General features: G+C 43.0%; 1 protein-coding gene across 2 annotated transcripts; it reads right to left on the reverse strand.

The window, feature by feature from the left end:
* Positions 1-1285: 1285 nt before the first annotated feature.
* On the reverse strand, positions 1286-17941 carry galnt7 (UDP-N-acetyl-alpha-D-galactosamine: polypeptide N-acetylgalactosaminyltransferase 7). 2 transcript variants are annotated; one of them, XM_019265242.2, is made up of 15 exons: positions 17288-17941; positions 15273-15384; positions 14784-15102; positions 11132-11298; positions 10082-10212; positions 9847-9926; positions 7862-8044; positions 6717-6834; positions 6489-6611; positions 5525-5640; positions 5093-5195; positions 4862-4960; positions 3748-3876; positions 3601-3631; positions 1286-3018 (listed from the first exon to the last, which is right to left on the reverse strand). In XM_019265242.2, the coding sequence occupies exons 1-15, from the start codon at positions 17408-17410 to the stop codon at positions 2912-2914; spliced, it is 1941 nt and encodes a 646-aa protein (XP_019120787.1). In that variant the 5' UTR covers positions 17411-17941; the 3' UTR covers positions 1286-2911. The 2 variants fall into 2 exon arrangements, with proteins under 2 accessions (XP_019120787.1, XP_010747484.2); XM_010749182.3 differs by lacking the exon at positions 7862-8044 and adding an exon at positions 8330-8512 and having other exon boundaries at positions 17288-17940.
* Positions 17942-18294: the final 353 nt, after the last annotated feature.

The following is an 18294-nucleotide window of genomic DNA, read 5'->3' on the forward strand; positions in this document are numbered from 1 at the left end:
ATCTCTCCCCTCCCTCTGTTCAACATATGCCTCTTGTGTTCTTTTGATAATTTCAGGTGTTTCACTCTGTTTCTCTTTCAGTAATGTTTTCTTTGCTGCTATTCTGCCAACAAGTCCTTCTTCACCCAGATTCTGACACACACTTCTTGAAGACACTGTTGCACCATTAGTCATTGTGGAGTTGATCTCGTCACGCAGTTGTTGAGGTCTTTCTTCAGTCCTTAAGACCAAGAATTTTGAGATGCTTCACTTGTCTGTCTGAAAGTTTATTTTTTTCCACCTCTCCCCTTTTGGTTCTGGTGTGAATTGCTGGCATCATGGCAGTCTAAAGTGTACTTTACAGTGCTTGGACTGCATCTCAATAGTGATGTGTCGGTCATGAACGAGCCGGTTCAAAGAGCCGGCTCTTTTAAGTGAACGATGGGAGCCGGCTCCTGTCTGTCCGCAAGCCGTTCTTTTTTTCTTCTTCTTCTTTTTTAACTTTTCTCTTTAGGAAAAGTACCTGCGGGCGCTGCGGGCATTGGCTACGGGTGTCACGTGCATGCTGTGCAACCAATCATGTGACGATTGACAAGGAGCAGACCCATAGACATATATACATAGACGCCGCATTGAGTGCTGAATCGTACGTCGAAGTCGCGAAGACGAGACAGGAGTGTGGTGCAAAAATATATTATTTTTTACACTATACCAAAAACATTTGGTTTTATTTGTCCAGATTTACTTGAGATTTACTTGAGTGCCGTTATTTAATTTCTCTTTTTTTCAGTACTTTGTGTGTGTGTGTGCGTGTTTATATAAATATAAAAAAAGAAAATGTCAATAGCTGTCCTTTTTTAAAATTTCTATGCTTAGGTTTTTATAGGCGTTTCTATCTGCTTTGTGTAGCAGAGTGGTTCTTTAAGCAAGTTAGTGCATTCATTGGGTGGTTTCAGGGAGTTACAAGGGATTTTACAGCTGTAAATGCAGTTGGCTAGAGCAAATTATTGAAATTCAAGTGATATGTTTCAAATACTAATCGCAAGTAAAAACAGCGCTAAATTTGCCTGAATTATAAAAGATAAAATAAAAAGCCACTTTGGAGCCGAAAGAGCCGGCTCTTCTTGGTGAGCTGAGCCAAATGATCCGGCTCACTAAAAAGAGCCAGAATTCCCATCACTACATCTCAAGACACAGGCCTAGCTTGTTTTGTTTTTTAACAAACTTAAACCCTAAACCCCCCCAGCACCATCTCAAGTTGCAGCATCCTTCCCTGATATCACAGTAACAAACAGAGAAGTCAGTGTTGGTAGTAAAAATCAGCTCTTTTATTTGCTCAATCACCCACTGTTCAGTCCATATTAAATCTCTGCTTTAAGTTAGATATTTACAACATATTCAAGGCCCTTCACAAAATGCATCATGATCGTCTTTACAAAGAAATCTATTTACATTGTACAAAACATTGCATACATGATCATCCATACACTAAACCCTTGTCCCCTTGCAAAAAAACAAAAACAAAAAAAGCCGTCACATTTTCTTCATTTGTCGTTTCCCCACCATAAAGTTTGATATTTGTCACTGGTATCATTTCCCACTCCAACAACCCAGTGATTTTTTTTCCTATGTCCAGACAGGCAGTTACTAAGTCACAGTCAACTGGTCAGCTACTGAATTACTCATCAAGACTGTCAGTAAGGCAGGCAGTTCAGAAGTCCTCGCTCAGTCAGATCACTGCTCTTAAAGATGTGCTCTACTTGACATGTTGAAGTTCCTCTAAAGGATCTCAGCATCTGTAGACGTTGACGGATGAATTCAAGCCAATGGAAGACAGTGAGAGAGCCAATCAAAGTTAAGAAAATAGAGTTCTACTCATGTTGGCTGTTTAAAAGCATTTTCTTGGAGTGCTGATTTCAGACGCTGGGAATGAGAAACTCAATGCTGTGTGGAGCTTCATGTAGGAGGACACGAGGAGTTCTTGATTTCTTTTTTGTGTCCTGGTCAGACTTTCTGCTGATTCGTTAACTAGAGTCAGCCTCAGATTATTACGTTAAATTAAAACTAGAAGAGGCTGTTTAGGAGTGCAAATGTGGAGGAAAACAACAAATATAATACAATATGTCACAGCCTCTAGATCTGCTGTCTGGTTTGATGCATTTTGACTGACGTGCTCTTTAGAAACAGATGACTGACTGACAGGATGTTGATTGTTACAGTTACACGCAGAGTGTTCTTTAATATTCATAAATGCCGTTTCTGACATCCTATTCTAACTCACTATTCCTGCCTGAATCTTAACCTGACTCGCAGACAGAAGCAAGCATTATGCCAGCCAGTGTATGTACCAACACACTGATGATACCATAGAATCCTCCACCAATTAAAAAAAAGGACTCTTTGGAGAGTGAGATTCAAAACGTCTAACAAAGAGCATGAGTGTTCAATAGTTGGAGTTGATGTGATTCATCAGAAATCAATGTAGTGGTTTAGAAAAGACCTGAGAGCCCAAAAGAAGAGAGAGAGAGAGACGGCGTGTAAACACGACAGACAGACAGAGCCCAACATGTTTCCAGTTCAGCCTCCACACCAAACACTTCTGTCATCTGGAGTGTCGTGTGTCAGTGAGATGCATGACCGCATGGACCAAAGTTTAAAGGCATATTTTGGCTGATAATCAACAATTTTGGGTTGAAGCTGTTAATAGTCGATACGCAGTATCTTTCAATTGGACCGTTTTGACTCTGTCATGTTGGAGGTGCACCGACAACGCCTGGCTCATATCAAAAAAACTTTTTTTTCTTTTCAAGGACAGTATCAGCTCGATATATCTGTAAACTTATAGGTATGGATGTGTTTTCTTGGCGTGTGTTAATCAGTGTGTATGTCCTCATACAGTCGCCATGGTTTCCTCCTAAGCTTCCAGTCTTCCTCATACAGCCACTATGTTGTTCATCTCCCATTTCTGAGTGGTTTTACTGGTGTCACAGTCTGATATGAACACTTTGTGTAGCAGGTCGGAGCGGTCCAGACATTTCCCTGTTAGGAGAACACAGATGAGCATTACAAGTGTTTGTTAGAGATTCAGAAGCTCCAAACAGCAGGACGAATATTTTAGTTTCATTAACTTATAGAACTCCATATAGATACCCGATACCAGATAATTTAGTGCATTTCTTGGACATCAATGTTTGTTCTTATAGAGTACTTGCATTTTTCTATATAGCAAAACATTTTTTTGCGTTTTCAGTCAAAGATAATCTTTGCACTTAAATTACATTATTTAAGTAAACCAGCAAAATGATATGCTTAGAATTATTACTAGAAAATTATTATCATAAACCTAGACATGGTTGCTACAACACACAGACAAATATATTACACAACGTTCACGGTCTCACCAAGTCACATGAGATCAACAAAAGCACCACACCAAATATGAGTTTTTGTTATTAATCAGCACACACCTATCAGCTCTAGATTCAAGAGTTGAACTACACGCAGGCTCAAAGTCCTGCATGAGCTAATCTGAGGTCAGTGCTTTTCTCCTGTACAAACCAAGTATTCTACCTCACAGTAGCAGATGACTGAATAAATGTTTAGAATAAAGAAGATGTTTACCTGTTGGCACATGAGTGAAGCGATGGAGATCCTGCATAGACGACAAAGAGAGAAACAGGGAGAGTGGGTTTGAGCAGTTCAACACAAGAACTGAAAACACACTCAGTAAGGTGTGTGTGTGTGTGTGTGTGTGTGTGTGTGTCTCACCTTGAAGTACTTCCACTCAGTGTGCTGGTTCTGCTCACAGTGTGTGATGATGACAGCTGAGTTATCGCCTCCTCTGGTCAAACACTGATCGTACTGCATCAACTGGTTGGCTTCATTGATACGGAACAGCTGTACACAAAAACACACAGACACTCGCATTAAAGTCATATGAACACTGGTAATTGCATTGGCTGGTTCGTTGGTTATGGGTGCTTCACATACAGTATGTATACACTGATGTTTGTTTTTTATTCATCCATTCAAAAATCTTCACAGTTTCATCACAGACTGTATCCTGGGATATTTGGGCATGGTCTTTGTGCAGTTTGGCACATTCAATAAAAGTCTGGAGCACATTTATGATTCTTACTTTACAGAGGCTCTGCGTATGCTACTGCTATGTTAGTTAATTACTCCTTTATATTGGACATGGGGATTGTGATTGGTTGCCTACTTACAGCCACTTCATGGCTTCTCATTGTTACTCGTGTTTTTTTTTTTTAAGGTTTAGCAGATGAGAGGTGAGGTGGTCCTGCTCTTTTCAGCATTTAAGTTACCACATGGTGAAATCATCAGAAACCACAGCACTGAATTTCACAGATATGCTGATGACCTACAATAATAGATTTCTGCATCTCCTCATGACCTCAGTACATTATTTAAAACTAAAAACACTTGGACACCTACAACTTTTACAAAACTCCCAAACCCTCACATTGGTTGCCCATTAGAATTCATTTTAAGATTCCTTTCTTAGTTTTTAAGCCACTAAATGGCACCAACCGCTCTATCAGATATGCTACAGAGGTATGAACCCAGCAGGTTCCTCGGATCCTCAGCAGCTGGACTCCTGGTTATACCAAGAGCCTCAGTCCCTCAGTTACTGTGGCCTCCATATCTGGAACAGTCTGCCTGTGGATCTGAGGGACTGCACCTGCAGACATCTTTATTCTATTCATTGTTTAATATTTCTGTTTTATTTTGTTCTGTTATACACTTTGTGCTGCATGTTTGCATGAACAAGGCTATAGAAATCAAGTTTGTTCAAATTTTGAGTTTTAATTTAGAACTTTTGATCCACTCACTGCTCTGCCACACACACCCTGTTCATTACCTGGTTGCCCCCCATCCTGTGGCAAGGTCCTATTTCCACATTGCCTCCATTGGTGTGTCCCATACTGTCAATACAGTAACTGGTCTCAAAGCCTCGGATCTGCATACATGGACAGGATGGACACACACACACACACACACACACACACACACACACACACTCTCTTATGGCTCAGGAAGTTACACAAAATGGTTAAAATATAATGTCAAACAAATGTGTGTGTTTGCCTACCTCCCCCCATTCTACATTTTTAGGAGGCAGAGGGTAGTGCAGTGGAATGTCGTATGCGATTTCCTCCATGAACCACTTGAAGCTCTTGCATCGATGTTCCTCCCTGACAAAAAGTTCAGCAACAATTCATTTAGGATTCACTGTGAGCTCATGATACATTCAGGTCAGAAACAATGGCAAAAATAAAAAGGAGGCAACTGCATGAAATTAATGAAATTACAGATTATTTCAAGAATCTTTAACGTTGAATTGAAGACATCTTTTTAAATGCAGAATAAAAATACACACGATGACCGACTTCAACTGTTGTTGGTGTACGCGCTGTGCAGGGGCCTTTAGAGAGTAACTGATAATAAAATGACACTGAAAATGTGGAAAAGTGTGATCAGGTGACACAAAAGACCAAACATCCAAAGCAGGTGTGTATTGTACCTGAAGCGTTTAAGCTCAGAGATGTCTCCGTAGGCAAGAGTGAGAGTTTCAGGACGACTGGCGTAGAAGTAGTCCTTATATTCGTCCCACCATACCTCCACCACCCGAACATAGTTCTACACACACATAGACGCACAGTGTTATGCTTCATTTGACATGACATAGCTGTACTAACCAGGTACACCTCATAATATAAACAGACAGCATGTAAAATGTTGCAGTGCAACTGATGAATGCCGCATTGGATCCGACACTGTACACCTGGCTCCATGAATAAATGAATACAGCATGTCCCATATAAACTGGTCTTTATGAAAGAAGAGTGTGAAGTGGACAAGTGTCCACACCTCACACAGACTTCATATCAGACACACATTTTTCTTCTAGGGGTGAGATGATAAATGTGGAGAAGACAACAGAAGTGAACATGTCTCTGAAAAATCTGTTTCCATAAGAAGCTGTAAAATAAATCACTGATCACTTTTCTGACGTTTAACGATCACACACTGACAGACAAGTGGAGATATATATGGTCTGTATAACCTCTTCCACTCCACGCACCAAAGTCATTTAGACACTGTAGTGGGGTCACTTCAAACTAATGTAAACTTGGAGGCATCCACTGGTACCGACCATGTCACACTAGCTTGACAGGAAGGGGGGTTAGATGTCGCTCCAGTTGGGTTAAATTAAAACAAATATATGTTTCCAATGTAAAACCACCATGGCATTTTCAAAGGGGTCTCCTGACCTCTGCCTTAATGTAGCTGAGTGACAGCAGTTTCTGTGAGTACCCTCAATTAATGCTATCCCATACGGTCCTGGGCAGTTTTCTGCATACAGGATCAATGTTTTATTCTTGCCTAGCACGCACGCACGCACGCACGCACGCACGCACGCACGCACGCGCACACACACCTGAGATTTATTTAACAGAAGCATTACACAGGGTGAATTGCTCTACCTTCAGAGTGGGTGATGATCCAACGTGTGCAGGTGGAGGGTTGCCTTGCCATCCTTGAAGTCTGTAGATATGGCCAACACGAGAACACGGTACAAAGAGCAGCTGTCCACCACACTGCCAGATCTACATGCAAACACACAAGGTGAATCTTATTCTGATCATGTGTGTGATGATGTATGTGAGGCCATTCAGCATCACTGTGTACAAACTGGACTATTCCATGCATACCTTGTATGATATTTCAAAATTCTCTCCTCCCCATATCTGCAGTCCAGGGTCATATAGACCCAGCTCAAAGAAGTACTCTCTCTCTATAGCAAAGAGACCACCGGCCATGGCTGGAGACCTACAGGTATAAAGAAACACAAACATCCACAGACACACACACAGACACATCCTCAAAACATTATAAGTTACTCTTTCTCTCATCTGTTATAAGGAAATAATCACATGAGGTGTTCTTTTCAGGCTGCTCTGAATGTCAGACATTACAATCAGTTACTGGATGCATAACAATGAGAACACAGAGCAGGAGTTCACACTGACAGAGAAGCAAAGTCTAAGCAAAACAGGAAATTAGTGAAAGCAGAGCTGAGAATAGAATTACTGACAGGAAGACATGACGAATGAAAGAGTGATGGGGGGAAGGTGGCGGTGATGGGTGCCCCATCCCGAACCCAATTCACACCAGAAGCTCCCCTGCAGACCTGACAAAACGTCCCAACACAAACTAATCACTCCCACGGCTTTTAGGTCAGGACCCAGTAATTTGTCACTGAAGGCGTTGCTGTTACGCTGTCAGAGCCTCAGTCTCTGTCGTTCAGCTGGACTACAAAGAAAAAAAAGGTTCACAGAAAAACAGGAAGTGATTCGCTAAATTACTGTAGTTACCCCCAAAAATGTCTGAAAGTCAAACTAAGAGTAGAAGTCATAAAATCCCAGTGAAGGAAACAAATGGAGCACGCAGCACATAGAAGTGAAACACCAACGACCTCCCGACAGTATAAACATGAAGGCACAGACGCAGTCAGTGGACAGGAGACTGTAGTGAGATACTCCCCATCACATGTAGACAGTTAGTTGTGATATGCAGCAAGGGTTAGACTCATAATTTAAGTTTTCCAAATGTTATTATCTGAAGAGTTGGTGTTAACGATCAGCTGTTGGTACCCTCACACCCTGCCTCAACAGCTCTGTTATTATCATCATTAAACTAGGAACTTCTGCTGAGATCTGTTGGTTTCTGACCACTTCAATGAGCATTTTTTCAAATGAGTTGAGGTATTCATGTCAGACATCATTAGCATCTATCCTGGTTAGTTGGAATGTGTTTCTTTTGTCCAGATTAGTCACAAGGCATTGGTTCTCTGTACCTATATGGCTCAGTCTGACATTTTCTCTGTTTTTTTTCTTTGTCTCCCAGAGGAACTCTCTTCCAGAGCATGCTCCAGTCCCAGGCTCCTCTAGCGAAGCCGTCGTTGTCTCCTCCACCCTGGGGCTCGATGGTGAACTTCTGGCCGTGGATGGAGTCGATCAGAGGCACCGTGCACACCGTTCTGACAGAGTAGGGGGTGGGGTAGGGCCATGCATATGATATACATGGGGGGAAAGATGTGTAGGGGTGGTGTGCATGCAGGGGGTAAAAACAAAACAAACAAACAAAAAAAAAAACACACACAAATACAGACAGCAATGCCCACACAGACATGGGATGGGGTGTGTCGGAGACCAAGACGGAGCGAGACACGGTGGAGGACAGGACAGGTGGGATGAAGGGATGGGAGATGGAGACACAAACAGAACAGGGATGAGTGTTAGCATGCTGGCTGCTGTGTGTGTACCGGTAGGGCTCGGTGGTATGTTTTCTCTTGGACTTCTCTCTCTGGCTAAGCGGTACTCTCTTCCAGAGCAGGCTCCAATCCCATGCTCCTCTAGCCAGTCCGTCCTCATCTCCACCCTGCTGGGGCTCCACACTGTACTCATTACCATCTATATAGTCTATCAGTGGCACTGTACATACCGTCCTACACACACACAAAACAAACACATACACACTTTTGTCTGTATTGGGCTGTGGTGATGAGCTGAACATTACACACAAGCAGATTCCTTGTCTACATGTCATATCACATGCAGACACTGATAGATATTATGTTAAAATGATGGTTTCCCTTTTTGACCTTGAAAATAACACCTGCACATGTTGATGCTACACTGACTGGTAATCAGGTGAATGGTGGCTCTGTGTCCCGTCACACACCAAGCTATTTGAGTGATTTTGGTAAACTGGATCATATTTTAAATGGAGAAAATGTTTTCTGCTTTCCCTTCTGGCTGCTCTACCTCACCTTTCTATGGACTACTGAATAATATTAGCTGGCTGCTCTGATAAAGAGCCAAACATCAACAACACAAGACAAAGTTGTCAACTCTCTGGTTTTTAAATAACGTAACATATTTCAATAATGTAATCAGAAGAAATACACGTGTACAGCTGTCCATATTTACCCCAGTGAGCTTACCACCTGAAACTGGAGGCACTAAATCACAGCAAACACCAAATCTTACCAAATGTTGCTTTAAAAACTAAGAAGCTAATCTCTATCTTCTTCATGTTTCCTCTTCTTTCATACAAACATTGCTGCTCCCTTGGCTTTCCTGTGCTAAATAATAAGTGTGATCCTCCATTTGTCCACATTTAGCTTCCTTAAAGTTCACAAACAAAACAACTTCTTCTTTTCATGGCGGTGCAAGATGGAGGACTCTGTGTAAGAGGACCTGCTCCATATAAGTTTAATAGAAAAGGCTTATTCTAAGCTCATAAAAACATAGTGATTATGTTTTCAGTGATATATAGTCACCATGTTCCATCCCTGCTAAATATATCACACTAAACCTTTAACAGCGGAGCCATCTCTGTCTTCTCGGGTGATTGCACCTGTGAGCAGCCTTGCATGTTCTAGAGTCTTGCAGGTGGTCAAACCTGACACAGTGCAGTAAAACACTATTGCCAAACATCTCACTGGGGCTGGTTGATAGAAGTGATGTTTCTGGTTTCTGCAATCCGCAGCTCTTTATCACTGCATTAGGACAAAAAACCTACACACAGCGTAGAGATTATCATGTGTTTGGATGTGCTGCAGTTTTGAATAAAGGCAAGGTCAGAGATCTGAATATTTGAGTGTAGATATGGAAATACAACCGGACACTAACACTTAAAAACTGCCATCTGCATACATCATGACACACACTTTTATCACTCTTTTCTACCTCTACTCTAATGAGTACATTCCCCTGGTGTGGGATCAATAAAGTTTATCTTCTCTTATCATCACGTGTGTGCATGTGTGTGCGTTACCTGTCTTTTGAAATTGGGGCAACCAGAGGAGCATACCAGTTGACTCCAACCTCACAGTGAGCATCCAGGTAGATCAGCACCTGGAAAAAAGAATGTGACAGTGTCAGTCTGAACTGCCGATAATCTGGTTTGAGTTGAGAGCCCAGAGAAAACTGTGTCTTTATGTGTAATGTATGTTGCATGTAGGGAGAGCCAAGGATGAATGTTCACACATTAGAAGACAATCATGTGATACCTGTCCTTTAGTGGCCTTGTGGGCTCCTATACTCCTGGCCTGGATCAGTCCTTCTCTCTTCTCATTTCTGAAGAGTTTTACCAAACCGTTCCACTGCTTGATGTAGTCTTCCAAACGCTCCTTCAGATGGGCTACACACACACACACACACACACACACACACACACACACACAGATCACATTAGCTGCTGGTTTGACAGCCAAACTTGACAATATTTGGATTTAATAACTAGAGTCCATTTATAATGGATATCTTGGATATGGTTATGAATGGAAAAACCTCAGACTCAAAAAATAAATCCTACTTCATCTTATCAGTGTGAGAAACTGTAGATTTAATGAGACAATAAATGTTTCACTGCACATGTGAGGGCAGCTCGAGGAGGCCTGCTCTGCCTATGAAATGACAAAGCAGTTAACAGTAGTACATGCTGTTGCTTTGCACTGTGCAAACAGGTAGAACAACTTTGCTGATTAACATCACAATCAGAAAATGACCTTGCTGCAAACTGCGACTCCAACATGACGCAAGAGCTGAGTGGTCAGATATGCAGACGAACACAGGTGCTTAGAGAGCTGTCTGCAATCTGCACTGTACTGAGCTGTTAAAGGCTTCAGTCATAACATCTGAATCACATTTTTTGCAGACTGTACATCAACTCAAATTCTATTGAAAAAGATGAATGTAATCATTTACAAAAGTCACTCGATGCTTTCATTTAATGAAATATTCTGCTTTAATCCAGATTATTTGGCGTTCAACAACTCTCTCTTGCTGCACACAACTGTATTAGCAGTGCGGTCTAGCAACAGTCCAATAGCACAATCAATGACATTAATACAACCACAACAACAGTAAATGTATTTCAACCTCTAAATCTATCGTTTATTAATTCAGTACTTACTCGTTTTATTGACTGCCTACATGTATTTATGTTGACAATCTAAAGAAAGCTGTTTTTTTCTGCACTGTTCATCACATATTCAGTCCATCCATGATTCCACTCCTTCTTCCAGCCTCTACACTGTATGTGAGCACAGTGAACCCACCTTTGTTGCTGAAGTCGTCGATCATGACGATCTCAGCCAGGTATCTTCTGGGGGTCCTCTTAATCACACTGTGGATGGTTCGCATCAGCGTCGACCAGCCTTCATTATGGAAGACTATGATCACACTGGAGGTCAGCAGTCTGTCGTCGTAATGCCAGAACTTGCACCTGCAGAGGTGAACACATCAACAAGGATAGGTCAGGCAGAGTCGAATGCAGCTTCATGTGAGGCCTTCACATGCTTCATGACAGGTACAGACTGTTTATAAACATGAATAACTTAGAAAGTTGTTAGGATTACAGAAACATTACCCGTTATAAAACAGTGTTTGTAAAGGCTTCAAAAAGGGTGTCACCAATTCTGCACATTAAAGTCAGTTTTGGTCAAAGTACTGCCCAGCCTGTGAAAACAGTCTCTGGAGCTTTGACGTGTCACAGCTGATGACATCAGGGATGTTTTGTTTTTGAACAAAATGAATGGATGTGTGGGCGAGTCCAAACTGCAGAAATAGAGTCATCTAATTCAGTGTGACACACGTGCACATGTTGGTGTCAAAGAAGCCCCTGGCTAGAAGTGGTGGTGACATAGCAGTATTAAGAGTTTGGCTTGTTCTTGTGAAAATGGAAAAAATAACCAAAAATTCAAAATGGGTTTTGGGCGACTTCATAAAAACATGATGAGGAAGAAAGTCAACAGAGCGGACAGGGAGAGGGAAATATAACAAGGTGTGTGTGCGTAGTTCTTAGAAAGGGGAAAATCTCCAGCCTGAACAGAGTGTAAAAAAAAGCTGTGAACTTGTCCAGGTGGAAACAGAACAGGATTAGTGATAAAACATGAGTCACAATGGTATTGGGCCACACAACAAACTAGAGGTGGTGTTTAGAATGGGAGGAGGTTAAGATGAAGTAAACTGCTCTGAGGCCATAGACATGATGAAACCAGCCAGAGCAGCTCAGGCCTGAACACATGGTGTCTGTTTGTTTAAGGAGAAACTCTAGCTCCTTTGATACAGTCTCTAATTTCAACTCTAGTTCTACTTCTTCAGAGCAGTCACATCACATCATGAGACAAAGGTAGCACGTGCCACACAATGACAGTAAGAAATGAGTGACATCAGATTTCTGAAACGCTGATTTGAAGCTGAAAATAAGCAGCACTGGTCGCCACCATGTTGGCTGACTAATCTAAATGAACTGATTTCAAAATGGATTCACAGTAAACATGAAGTGTGAATTCCAATGATCTACATTTGACTGAGTTACGACTCTGGGGAGATGTTTGTGGTCAAATGTGTCAGGGGAGCGCAGCTGGGTGGTGGTGGTGGTGGGAAAATATTATAAAAGCCATTTGTGCATTTGTTCAGAGTGCATAATGAATGAATTACAGAAATACCAAGTGGATTTGGAATTTGTTCTGTAGAATACACTCTTGGATCCTGTTTGGTAGTCACCTGCATTGAGGTGCTCAATCCTCCAAGAAGTTTAGGAGTTGGTTTAATTAAGCAGCCATCAATCTGCACAAAGCAGCTCGAGCTGACTGATTTTAAAATGAAACACCCTGTCATAAAAACAGACAAAAGGGAACCGCATACCAAATCTACCAAATCATACTGACCAAATCTGAGCAAGTAAACAAAGTCTGGTGCGCAAAGCACTCTGCTTCTGAGACACTCCTGGTGGGGTTTGAAGTCGTGTGGGGAAACACACCAAAGCAGTGTTGTGGCCGTGACGTGACAGGGACGTGCCCGGTGGGGTTTGGGGAAAGTTAAAAGTACAATGAGTCAGAGATATCAGAGAGTTGATGGCTATTAACCCATCATCAGTGAGTGACACATCCTTCCTGATGACATATCTAAAAGAGCTCATAATACCTTACTACCCCTCTAGAACTCTGCGCTCTCAGGACGCTGGGTTCCTTGTGGTTCCTATAGTCTCCAAAAGTAGATTGGGGGCCAGAGCTTTCAGCCATCAGGCTCCTCTTCTGTGGAACAAACTACCTTTCTGGGTTCGGGAGGCAGACACGGTCAACACCTTTAAGACTTTCCTTTTTGATAGAGCTTATAGTTAGGGCTGGCTCAGGTCATCCCTTAGTTATGCTGCCATAGGATTAGACTTCCTGCTGTTGTGGTCCTGCACGACGTCCACTACGCATATTATTACTGTCATTATTGCTACCATATCTGCTACTGTGGTCATTTTGTCAGTCATTGTAATTGTACAATATGTTTGTGTTGATTTGTTCTGTACACGTGACATCTATTACACGTCTGTCCGTCCTGGGAGAGGGATCCCTCCTCTGTGGCTCTTCCTGAGGTTTCTTCCACATTTTTTCCCTGTTAAAGGTTTTTTGTGGGCAAGTTTTTCCTCACTTGAACCGAGGGTCTAAGGACAGAGGGTGTCACTCCCTGTACAGATTGTAAAGCCCTCTGAGGCAAATGTACTTTGTGACTTTGGGCTATACAAATAAAATTGATTTGATTTGATAATTTTAGGTCAAAACAAAGCTGTGCTAAATTCTACAACCATTTTAGAGTTTTTGTTTGTGTTAGCTGACTTCCAGTAACCTATACCGAACTAACTGTGCGTCATTACAAACTCAGTCAAACAAAGTCACAGCCCTGGTTCCGATTCTACCACAAGACATGACGTCACAGGGGAAAACCCTTCAGTTGGCAAGCACTTTGGAAAATACCTCAGCAGCATGAACGTCACATTTCTGCTGCTGACCTTACAACCATCCTGACAAAAGATGAAATAACTGCTGCTGGCACGTTTCCAGAGAGAATCCTCATTAACCTGCACCAACACAAAGTGAGGCTGTGACAGACACACAGCAGATTCACGGTTTGTCTTCATTAAACTCAGCAGTGCTCATTTCAACACACTTTGTGATGTGATGAAAATATGGAGCCACCATTGAACACACACCTCCTCCTCCTCTGCGTCTGCTTCTTACTGTGTAAGACTGTGTACTGTGTGGTTTCATTCACTCGTGGACTAATTTTAAAGTCTAAACTACAACGTGTTGTGTGTGTGGAGAGGATGTTTCTCCATAACAATGAAGTAACAATATAAAGAAACACATGGAGGATGGGAGGGCGTCAGATGTTACCTTAAAAACATGCCACTGGAGGAAACTGTGGAAGGATTTCAGTGAGTTGGGTGAGGGAGTTGTCAACTTATGTTAGAGTTTACAAAACTCTGGGTGGGACTCAGGCGTGACACGATGCCCACCATGGTGTTGCATCCATGGTGTTGTAATGTAGAAGACTGGTTCTGCAAGCTGCATCTGTTTAAAGGCAGATTGTTCAGTGCGGTCTGTGAGTCACACCCTAGTGACTTCTGCGTGTGTTTACTTAAAAGACAAGGTAATCGTCAGGTGTTCCGGCTGGTTTGGTGCTACATATAGGGGACAAACAGTCAGGTGTGCAGGTGTGTGTGTGTGTATAGACACATCACTTTAATGTGAGAAAGCCTGAATGAGCTCCCCCTTTTGAAGAGCAAACAGGATTTATTCTTGCATTAGGTTTGGATTGATTTAATGCCTGTGCGACGTGAGATTTGGGATGAAGTTGCATACAGGTGATGTGGTCATGTGACTGTGATCTCTTGATTTCAGGTCATAAAGAGTAAAGTAAAGAGTATGAACTCACTCTTCATGTCGTATATCGCTGATGGTTCTGTCCAACGAGATCATGTCACTAGCCACCATGTTGAAGCCAAACTCCTTGATGGAAGCCTGGACAGAGTCTTTGTACTCTGGGCCCAGGACAAAAGGTTTGGCTCCCTCCCCAGGTCCGCCAGGGACGCCCTGAGGCTCAGGTTCCTTGGGCTCAAAGTTGCCCAGGATGCCTTTCTTCAAGATAGGGCTGGAATAGGCGTGGGTGTGCGGTTTGAACGTCACATACTGCTGCTGGATCACCTGATTCTGGTTGGGCTGCTGGTCAGGGTTCTTGGGATTGTCCGCTACTCCTGTAGAAATCAAAGGATGACCCAAAAAATGTTGAATTTGAGACAGATTAACAACTGCGCAGACAGGTTCTGTTTGTAAATGTCACACAAATAAACCTTAAACCTCTAACAACAAAAGCTTCAATGGTTTTCTTTCTTCGTGGAATGTTTCAAAATGGAACCAAACTCACCGTGTTTGAGTCTGATGGAGTTGAGGTCGACCTCCACCCCCTCCACATGAGGCCACGGCACCACGGGCTTAAACTGATCTGCTGGGTCTCCTTTGGGCAGTGAGCTGTCATCCTGTACAGAGAGTATAAACATGACACAGATGCACATTATTAACATTCAACATGTTTTATATCTTCACCCTCTCCTCTTTGAAAGAGTTTATAATCTGAACCATTTGTCATCTTCACTGTCCACACTGTCATGTCACCATGTTGGTCTCTTCTAAGCATCATGTGGTGTCTGTCCTGAGAGACAGACTGTCCCTCTTCATGAGGCTTCCTCCATGTTTTCCCCATTAAAAATGTTTTTTTGGGGGGGGGGTTTTCCTGATCTGAATCTTTGTGAAGCTCAACTTTGTGATTTTGGATGCAGTTGCAGCTGATTTCACTGATCCACAGGTGGGCAGCATGTGCAAAGCTCAGATACCTGTGTCATACGTCACAGATTCACCCTGAAATGCCTTTATGAAGTCTTGAACTGATGCGTAAAGCTGCACTGAGGGACAGAGACAGGACCGCTGCTGCTGCAGGTCGGGTTGGCAGGACGGAAAACAAGCTTGAACTAATAAATACAAGTGTCTGCTGTGTTGAATTCAAATTAGGTGGGACGGTGGTCAAACATTAACCATCATCTGCAATTATACCAAGAGAACAAAGAGCACACAGGAAGAGAGCTCACAAATACCCAGAGTTCCTCCTGACAACACGAGGCTTGTGTCCAGACATCAATTGTCAGAAGACCAATTAGTTAAATTAATGCTGGTGGCGAGAGAAATCAACACGGGTTGGCTCACATGTAATTAAAACATCCCGTAACGCGACTTTCACAGCCATGAAGATCAGACAACAGGCTCCTCTTTAAAGTGTTCACTTCATCCTGAATGCGATCAGCACAGGTTACATGGATGAAGACGTTTGACAGTTAAAACAGTTGATTTAGAGTTATAGACAAACTATGTTATTGATTTCTACTGTGCTCTGGGGCAGGGGTCTTCAACCAGGGGTCCGTGAACCCTAGGGGGTCCGCAGACGTACTGCAGGAGGTCAACCAATTTGTGTCATAATAATTGACCATTTTCACCAAAATAATTTGTGAGAATGAAAAAATATAACATAATAATAATAATATAACAAAAATGATATATAATACTAACATAACATGAGCAGCAGCTATGGGAAAAGAAAAAAAAGGTGTTGGGTGAAATACAGAAATTCTTTGTTGTGAAATGAACATAAATCAATACGTTAATAACGTTAACTTCAATAAGGTGTCACAGTTAATAAGGTGGAATAAAAAGTGAATATAGTGAATATAAACGTTATTATAGGCTGACACATTTTAATTGATAGATAATAACATATATCCCTGGGGTCTGTGTTTCTCATTGCAGGGTCCTCGGGCTGAAAAGGTTGAAGACCTCTGCTCTGGGCTACTCAAATATCCTGCCAGTGTTTGCAGCACAGGCTCATTCAGACATCCACCTGGATTCACCTGGATGATAACTTTGACACGCAGCAAGTCTGACTCGATGTTCTCGCTGTACGACAAATCCGTGCCAACACAAAAATGTGGCGTCCACTTCCTGCTGGGCGACAACGACACTTGAACGAAAACCATGAGCACAGCTCCGCCTTTAGCTACGCCTGACACCACCTCAGAGACACAGGCGGATGTGTATCCTGGATGTGGAGCCGCTGAACGACGTACGTGTCCACTCCTGACGAGAACCACACACGTAGCTAGCTAGGAACCCAATCTCCATGACAACCAATGTACTAAAGCTAGCCGGACAGCTGCCTGTCACATTGAGAGTGATGCTGTTATTAAACCTGTCCCTCAGCACCCAGCACCCACTGCTCACACACGTCCAGCTCATGTAATGTAGGTGTTCATGTGTCGGTTGGACTCATGCTAGCCCCGGTAACTGTCCCCTGTCTCCGTTAGACACTTGATTGCTTTGCTGTTGTCAACTCACCCGTTTTCCAAAAGGGTTTCCGTCGTTGGGTTTCGGTGACAGAGAAGACCAGAGGACCACCAAGCCGAGAAACGTCCCGACGACGAGCAGACTCCGTAGGATAAAGCCTACTTTGAGTCTCATGTTGGAAGCTCTTCCGCGGGGGTATCCCGGTCTGCCAACAGCTAACTCAGCTAAGCTACGTTAGCTGCTACTGCGCCTGTGAAGGGCTAACCGGCTGGTTAGGTGCTGATGCTGCGAGTTTCAACAAGAAGGCTCGTAACGTCGCTAACTCGACGGCATGCACCGCTACGACCGCGAACCCCCCGCTAAAACGACGCCTGGTGTCCGCCACAGCAGGCTGCAGGCAGCTGGAAGCGGCCGTCCTCCGTGTCCCGACGGTTCGTGTGTGTGACCTGCTCCCGCTGACAGGCTGCTAGCAGCCCCCTGCAGTGTTAGCCGAGCCCAGCCGTGGCACGCGCATGGAGCGCAGTTAAACAGACAGAAAACGGCGCGTGGTTAATTATGAATTAATTATTGTAATATTGTCAGAATGTGTCTTAACGTGCACGCCGTGGACCTCTGTGGCTCCTGACATGGCTCAGTGTGCACGCGTGGATCTGAGAGCAGGTTAAGGTCTGTCTGGTTTCCCAGCAGATGATGACGTGCAGGTCATTATTATTAAAGGCTGTGGCTTATTGTTGGAACGCCCACACCACGCAGGAATGTACACAGAGAAACTCTTCCGTGTGTGTGGTAGTTGGTATTATACACACACATGTGTATGTCAAACACACAGTGTGATGTTAATAGAGACAAAGTATTAGAATGATCAGAAATCTGGTCTACACAATGTAGCCTGCATGGGGAGGGTGTGTGCAGATACCTCACTCACACACACACACACATCTCACATATCAACATTCCTGCCATAAAGGAAATACAAAACAAGCACTACAGCACTGTAGACTATGAAACAAAGAACCTATGACGTGGACGCAGAATCCTGCATGTGTGTTTAAGTCTGC

The sequence above is a fragment of the Larimichthys crocea genome, chromosome X (genome assembly GCF_000972845.2).
Source record: "Larimichthys crocea isolate SSNF chromosome X, L_crocea_2.0, whole genome shotgun sequence".
NCBI lineage: Eukaryota > Metazoa > Chordata > Actinopteri > Sciaenidae > Larimichthys > Larimichthys crocea.

Coding starts and splice junctions, on each gene's coding strand:
- galnt7 (XM_019265242.2), bottom strand. CDS start 17,410: ATGAGACTCAAAGTAGGCTTTATCCTACGGAGTCTGCTCGTCGTCGGG. Junction 6,835..7,861: donor TGTCAGACTGAGCCATATAG/GTACAGAGAACC, acceptor TTATACCTGTAG/GTCTCCAGCCATGGCCGGTG. Junction 3,019..3,600: donor CTTCACTCATGTGCCAACAG/GTAAACATCTTC, acceptor TTCTCCTAACAG/GGAAATGTCTGGACCGCTCC.